The sequence below is a fragment of the Oncorhynchus kisutch genome, linkage group LG21, assembly GCF_002021735.2.
Source record: "Oncorhynchus kisutch isolate 150728-3 linkage group LG21, Okis_V2, whole genome shotgun sequence".
NCBI lineage: Eukaryota > Metazoa > Chordata > Actinopteri > Salmoniformes > Salmonidae > Oncorhynchus > Oncorhynchus kisutch.
In genome coordinates this window covers 44,595,216-44,603,295 of record NC_034194.2, presented here as the reverse complement: position 1 = coordinate 44,603,295, position 8,080 = coordinate 44,595,216, and the positions used below count along the sequence as shown (strand labels likewise).

Sequence of the window (8,080 nt, the reverse complement as noted above, 5' to 3'; positions counted from 1 at the left end):
GGAAAAGAGAGAGAGAAATGGGGAGAGAAAGAGGAGTTTGCTTTCACCAGTCTAGTTTTTTCACCAGTGTCATTGCTGATTAGTTGTAATGAAGTGAGGTGTGTTGCGTTGTGGGTAACGTAGTCCTACCGGCCTCCTCCAGTAGTTTGCACATCATCCAGGCGGTTACCGAGGTCATCTCGCTGGGCTTAGCAACCACCGTGTTGCCTGTAGCAACAGCCGGAGCGATCTTCCAGGTGAGCAGGTATAGAGGCAGGTTCCAGGGACTGATCAGACCAGCTACACACACACACACACATACACACACACACAGAATCAGTTGGTCAGTTAATAAAACCACCCCTATATAAACGTAGTAGTAGAGACCTTGGTACCCTATTCCCTATATAGTGTATTACTGTTGACCAAGGCTCTATGGTACCCTATTCCCTATATAGTGCACTACTTTAGACCAGGGCTCTATAGAACCCTATTCCCTTCATAGTGCTGTTGACCAGGGATCTATGGTACCCTATTCCCTTCATAGTGCTTTTGACCAGGGCTCTATGGTACCCTATTCCCCTCATAGTGCTGTTGACCAGGGCTCATAGGGTTCTGGTCTAAAGTAGTGCAACTATATAGGGAATAGGGTGCCATTTGAGAGATTCCCTGACTGCAATACCCATAACAAACAAGGCTCCTCTAACCTATAAACATTTCCCAGGCTTTAAACAGGACTGTAAAGGGTTTGCACCACATTTCAGCGAATGTGGATCTCCCGTTGTCTGAGGATCTCCTGTTGTCTACTGATCGTGCAGCTCTCTGAGGATCTCCCGTTGTCTTACTGATCGTGCAGCTCTGAGGATCTCCCGTTGTCTACTGATCGTGCAGCTCTCTGAGGATCTCCCGTTGTCTACTGATCGTGCAGCTCTCTGTGGATCTCCTGTTGTCTACTGATCGTGCAGCTCTCTGAGGATCTCCTGTTGTCTACTGATCGTGCAGTGAGCTGACTGACACATTTATTGGCATGATTCTACATGTAAAATTGTTTTGCACTCTAAGTTCTCTCAGCAGGACAAACACTATTGGTGTGTCTGAGTCAAACACTATTGGTGTGTCTGAGTCCAAACACTATTGGTTGTCTGAGTCAAACACTATTGGTGTGTCTGAGTCAAACACTATTGGTGTGTCTGAGTCAAACACTATGGTTGGTGTCTGAGTCAAACACTATGGTGTCTGAGTCAATACTATGGTGTGTCTGAGTCAAACACTATTGTGTGTCTGAGTCAACTATTGGTGTGTCGAGTCAACACTATTGGTGTTGTCTGAGTCAAACACTATTGGTGTGTCTGAGTCAAACACTATTGGTGTGTCTGAGTCAAACACTATTGGTGTGTCTGAGTCAAACACTATTGGTGTGTCTGAGTCAAACACTATTGGTTGTGTCTGAGTCAAACACTATTGGTGTGTCTGAGTCAAACACTATGGTGTGTCTGAGTCAACACATTGGTGTCTGAGTCAAATACTATTGGTGTGTCTGAGTCAATCACTATTGGTGTGTCTGAGTCAAACACTATTGGTGTGTCTGAGTCAAATACTATGGTGTGTCTGAGCCTGGAGACAGCTTTATAACTTCAAAGCTTTTAGTTCATCAAGCCCGGTCTTACACCCCCCACACACACACCACAGACTTCCCCCCCCACACACACAGATCTCCCCCCACACACACACAGACCCCCCCCCACAGACCACCACCACACAGACCCCCCCCCCCCCCCCACAGACAGCTAGGACTCACCCACTCCCACAGGACTACGGACAGTGTAGTTGACACAGCCCAGATGGTCCATGGTAGTACAGTCGGTGGTGTGGTGGAGAACAGAAGAGGCAAAGAACCGGAAGTTATCGACCGCCCGCGGGACATCCACCGTACGGGCAAACATTACGGTTTTACCTGGAACACAGTAATAGTCGCAGGAGGAAACTGTTTAATTTCAGCAAGGAAACAATGTTGTAATGTCAAGCACAATCAAAAGTTATGGTGTCTTCAAGAGTCAGAATGTGTAGTCAAATGGTCTTGTTGTGGTCCAGACTTCCCAGACAAATTTCTATCAGATCAGGGGTTAGGGGTCAGCACCTTGGTCTCGTGACTCTGCCTGGGCCAACTCTTCCAGTTGAGCTTCCATCAGGTCAGCCAGTTTTTTCATCACCTGACCTCTCTCAGCTGGGCTACGGGCTGACCAATCAGGGAATGCCTCTCTAGCGGCCTGCACCGCAGCCTCCACCTGCAACCAATCAGGACAGGGTTGGCGTGTGTGTGTGTGCGTGTGTGTGTGTGTGTGTGTGTGTGTGTGTGTGTGTGTGTCAAGCCAAACGTCATGTAACTGCAGTCCATAAACAGAGGTGGAAAAAGAACCCAGTTTTCATACCTGAGTAAAAGTAAAGATATCCTTAATAGAAAATGACTCAAGTAAAAGTGAAAGTCACCCAGTAAAATACTACTTGAGTAAAAGTCTAAAAGTATTTGGTTTTAAATGTACTTATGTATCAAAAGTATAAGTATGAATAATTTCAAATGTCTTATATTAAGCAAACCAGACAACACCATTTTCTTGTTTTTTAAATTTACAGATAGCCAGTTCAACACTCATGTGTGTGTGTTTAGTGAGTCCTCCAGAGGACTAGAGATGACCAGGGATGTTCTGTGTAGTGAGTCCTCCAGATCAGAGGCAGTAGGGATGACCAGGGATGTTCTCTGTTTAGTGAGTCCTCCAGATCAGAGGCAGTAGGGATGACCAGGGATGTTCTCTGTTTAGTGAGTCCTACAGATCAGAGGCAGTAGAGATGACCAGGGATGTTCTCTGTTTAGTGAGTCCTCCAGATCAGAGGCAGTAGGGATGACCAGGGATGTTCTCTGTTTAGTGAGTCCTCCAGATCAGAGGCAGTAGGGATGACCAGGGATGTTCTCTGTTTAGTGAGTCCTCCAGATCAGAGGCAGTAGGGATGACCAGGGATGTTCTCTGTTTAGTGAGTCCACCAGATCAGAGGCAGTAGGGATGACCAGGGATGTTCTCTGTTTAGTGAGTCCTCCAGATCAGAGGCAGTAGGGATGACCAGGGATGTTCTCTGTTTAGTGAGTCCTCCAGATCAGAGGCAGTAGGGATGACCAGGGATGTTCTCTGTTTAGTGAGTCCACCAGATCAGAGGCAGTAGGGATGACCAGGGATGTTCTCTGTTTAGTGAGTCCTCCAGATCAGAGGCAGTAGGGATGACCAGGGATGTTCTCTGTTTAGTGAGACCTCCAGATCAGAGGCAGTAGTGATGACCAGGGATGTTCTCTGTTTAGTGAGTCCTCCAGATCAGAGGCAGTAGTGAGGACCAGGGATGTTCTCTGTTTAGTGAGTCTGCCAGATCAGAGGCAGTAGGGATGACCAGGGATGTTCTCTGTTTAGTGAGTCCTCCAGATCAGAGGCAGTAGTGAGGACCAGGGATGTTCTCTGTTTAGTGAGTCCGCCAGATCAGAGGCAGTAGTGAGGACCAGGGATGTTCTCTGTTTAGTGAGTCCGCCAGATCAGAGGCAGTAGGGAGGACCAGGGATGTTCTGTTTAGTGAGTCCTCCAGATCAGAGGCAGTAGGGATGACCAGGGATGTTCTCTGTTTAGTGAGTCCTCCAGATCAGAGGCAGTAGGGATGACCAGGGATGTTCTCTGTTTAGTGAGTCCTCCAGATCAGAGGCAGTAGGGATGACCAGGGATGTTCTCTGTTTAGTGAGTCCTCCAGATCAGAGGCAGTAGGGATGACATGGGATGTTCTCTGTTTAGTGAGTCCTCCAGATCAGAGGCAGTAGGGATGACCAGGGATGTTCTCTGTTTAGTGTGTCCTCCAGATCAGAGGCAGTAGGGATGACCAGGGATGTTCTCTGTTTAGTGAGTCCTCCAGATCAGAGGCAGTAGGGATGACCAGGGATGTTCTCTGTTTAGTGAGTCCACCAGAGCAGAGGCAGTAGGGATGACCAGGGATGTTCTCTGTTTAGTGAGTCCTCCAGATCAGAGGCAGTAGGGATGACCAGGGATGTTCTCTGTTTAGTGAGTCTGCCAGATCAGAGGCAGTAGAGATGACCAGGGATGTTCTCTGTTTAGTGAGTCCTCCAGATCAGAGGCAGTAGAGATGACCAGGGATGTTCTCTGTTTAGTGAGTCCTCCAGATCAGAGGCAGTAGGGAGGACCAGGGATGTTCTCTGTTTAGTGAGTCTGCCAGATCAGAGGCAGTAGGGATGACCAGGGATGTTCTCTTGATAAGTGTGTGAATTAGACCATTTTCCTGTCCTGCTAGCCATTCAAAAATGTAACGAGTACTTTTGGGTTTCAGGGAAAATGTAAGGAGTAAAAAGTACATTATTTAAGTACTTTACACCACTGTCCATGAAGTAGCCTAGCAGAAAAATATTTAACCACAACATAGTATACTATAGAACACACCCAACCCAAACTACTATGTTGAGAAGCACCAGACACATCCAACCCAAACTACTATATTGAGAAACACCAGACACATCCAACCCAAACTACTATATTGAGAAACACCAGACACATCCAACCCAAACTACTATATTGAGAAACACCAGACACTCCAACCCAAACTACTATATTGAGAAACACCAGACACTCCAACCCAAACTACTATATTGAGAAACACCAGACACTCCAACCCAAACTACTATATTGAGAAACACCAGACACTCCAACCCAAACTACTATATTGAGAAGCACCAGACACTCCAACCCAAACTACTATATTGAGAAACACCAGACACTCCAACCCAAACTACTATATTGAGAAACACCAGACACTCCAACCCAAACTGCGCCTTCGCAAAGTATTCAGACTCCTTGACTTTTTCCACATTTTGTTACATTACATCCTTATTCTAAAATGGATTCAATTGTTAAAAATTGTCAAAAGACAAAAACAATCAATGCAGCAGCAGGGAACTGACAAATATAGTGGAGGAAATGAACAGGTGATGAGTGAGTCCAGGTGAGTCCAATAACGCTGATGCGAGTGACGATGGAGGGCAGGTGTGAGTGACGAGGGAGGGCAGGTGTGAGTGACGAGGGAGGGCAGGTGTGAGTGACGAGGGAGGGCAGGTGTGAGTGACGAGGGAGGGCAGGTGTGAGTGATGGATGGCAGGAGCGTGTGATGCAGGGTAATCTGGCGCCATCTAGCGCCAGGGGAAGGGAAGAGTGGGAGCAGACGTGACATTACATACAGTGCCTTGCGAAATTATTCGGCCCCCTTGAACTTTGCGACCTTTTGCCACATTTCAGGCTTCAAACATAAAGATATAAAACTGTATTTTTTTGTGAAGAATCAACAACAAGTGGGACACAATCATGAAGTGGAACGACATTTATTGGATATTTCAAACTTTTTTAACAAATCAAAAACTGAAAAATTGGGCGTGCAAAATTATTCAGCCCCTTTACTTTCGGTGCAGCAAACTCTCTCCAGAAGTTCAGTGAGGATCTCTGAATGATCCAATGTTGACCTAAATGACTAATGATGATAAATACAATCCACCTGTGTGTAATCAACTCTCCGTATAAATGCCTACGTGGTAAGGCACGTGGTAAATTGTGGTAAATTCAATTGATTGGACATGATTTGGAAAGGCACACACCTGTCTATATAAGGTCCCACAGTTGACAGTGCATGTCAGAGCAAAAACCAAGCCATGAGGTCGAAGGAATTGACCGTAGAGCTCAGAGACAGGATTGTGTCGAGGCACAGATCTGGGGAAGGATACCAAAACATGTCTGCATCATTGAAGGTCTCCAAGAACACAGTGGCCTCCATCATTCTTAAATGGAACAAGTTTGGAACCACCAAGACTCTTCCTAGAGCTGGCCGCCCGGCCAAACTGAGCAATCGGGGGAGTAAGGGCTTTGGTCAGGGAGGTGACCAAGAACCCGATGGTCAATCTGACAGAGCTCCAGAGTTCCTCTGTGGAAATGTGAGAACCTTCCAGAAGGACAACCATCTCTGCAGCACTCCACCAATCAGGTCTTTACAGTAGAGTGCTAGACGGAAGCCACTCCTCAGTAAAAGGCACATGACAGCCCGCTTGGAGTTTGCCAAAAGGCACCTAAAGACTCTCAGATCATGAGAAACAAGATTTTCTGGTCTGATGAAACCAAGATTGAATTCTTAGCCTGAATGCCAAGCGTCACGTCTGTTGTGTGAGTTTAATAGAACGACTAGACCCGGGTCCATTGAACTAGCAGTTGTGTAATCATTAGCTGTCAGTCTGTTGACTTTGCACAGAGCAAAGGTACATCTCTGTGACTCAGCAGAATCATTTAAGGTATAGGTACATCTCTGTGACTCAGCAGGAGGACATAGGCAGAATCATTTAAGGTATAGGTACATCTCTGTGACTCAGCAGAATCATTTAAGGTATAGGTACATCTCTGTGACTCAGCAGGAGGACATAGGCAGAATCATTTAAGGTATAGGTACATCTCTGTGACTCAGCAGAATCATTTAAGGTATAGGTACATCTCTGTGACTCAGCAGGAGGACATAGGCAGAATCATTTAAGGTGTACACTTGTCAGAATATCAGAATATCATGCATTATGTCACCTCATATCATGCATTATGTCAGCTCATACCATGCATTACATCAGCTCATACCATGCATTACATCAGCTCATACCATGCATTACATCAGCTCATACCATGCATTACATCAGCTCATACCATGCATTACATCAGCTCATACCATGCATTACGTCAGCTCATACCATGCATTATGTCAGCTCATACCATGCATTACATCAGCTCATACCATGCATTACGTCAGCTCATATGAAGCATTATGTCACCTCATACCATGCATTACGTCAGCTCATACCATGCATTACGTCAGCTCATACCATGCATTACGTCAGCTCATATGAAGCATTATGTCACCTCATACCATGCATTACGTCAGTAAATATCATGCATTACATCAGCTCATACCATGCATTATGTCAGCTCATATGAAGCATTATGTCAGGTCATATCATGTATTACATCAGCTCATATCATGCATTATGTCAGCTCATACCATGCATTATGTCAGCTCATACCATGCATTATGTCAGCTCATATCATGCATTACATCAGCTCATACCATGCATTATGTTAGCTCATACCATGCATTATGTTAGCTCATACCATGCATTATGTCAGCTCATATGAAGCATTATGTCAGCTCATACCATGCATTACGTCAGCTCATATGAAGCATTATGTCAGGTCATACCATGCATTACGTCAGCTCATACCATGCATTACGTCAGCTCATACCATGCATTACGTCAGCTCATACCATGCATTACGTCAGCTCATACCATGCATTACGTCAGCTCATACCATGCATTACGTCAGCTCATATCATGCGGTCTTCTACTTTCTCCAGTATGTATGGGGTTGCCTATAGGCCTTCAGTATTTAGTGTGTCAAATCACACAACGTGGTAGATTGGCCCACTTAGTGTAAGTACATGATAGATACATTGTATCGTAATATCATTACTACTACACTACATTGTAGCGACACTTGAACACGTAGAATATCGGGGTTAACTACGCGCCCAATGCACAGCTAATAAATTAAATTAATTCAAATTTAAAAATTTAATTGATAAATTAACATTTAATGTCTGCAGCAACAAAATGCAAAACGACAGACAGATTAATCTGAGGAGGACCATAGGATCACGCGTCGCTTCTAACCCCACCTCATCCGTTCCGCTGTCGGGCACTTTGCAGTAGACCTCCCCGGTGGAAGGGTCGTAGGAGTCGATGTGTCGGGAGCACGGGACGAACTTTCCTCCGATGTAGTTCTCAAGAACGAGGTGTGTTCGGTGGTCAGCGGTCTTCGACATGGCTCGGCTGGCAAAAAGTGTTATTATGAAGACTATACTGTTAAAATAATGGCGAGTTGAGGTGGAGACCAGGATGAGAAAATATAAATCACCTGTGGAGACACTCGGCTCGCAGGTACAGATGTTCTCACTTCTCACGGCTCAATTAAAACGCGTGAAGTAACTG

The 8,080-nt window shown here is 45.5% G+C and overlaps 1 protein-coding gene across 1 annotated transcript in view; it reads right to left on the bottom strand.

The window, feature by feature from the left end:
- Positions 1-8,080, bottom strand: part of aldh8a1 (aldehyde dehydrogenase 8 family, member A1) — a 16,786-nt gene that overhangs the window by 8,588 nt on the left and 118 nt on the right. The window contains 4 exon segments of the mRNA XM_031800885.1: positions 130-279; positions 1,778-1,933; positions 2,117-2,264; positions 7,768-8,080. The exon segment at positions 7,768-8,080 is cut by the window's right edge and continues 118 nt beyond it. Coding sequence (XP_031656745.1) covers positions 130-279; positions 1,778-1,933; positions 2,117-2,264; positions 7,768-7,914 — 601 coding nt within the window. The 5' untranslated portion in view covers positions 7,915-8,080.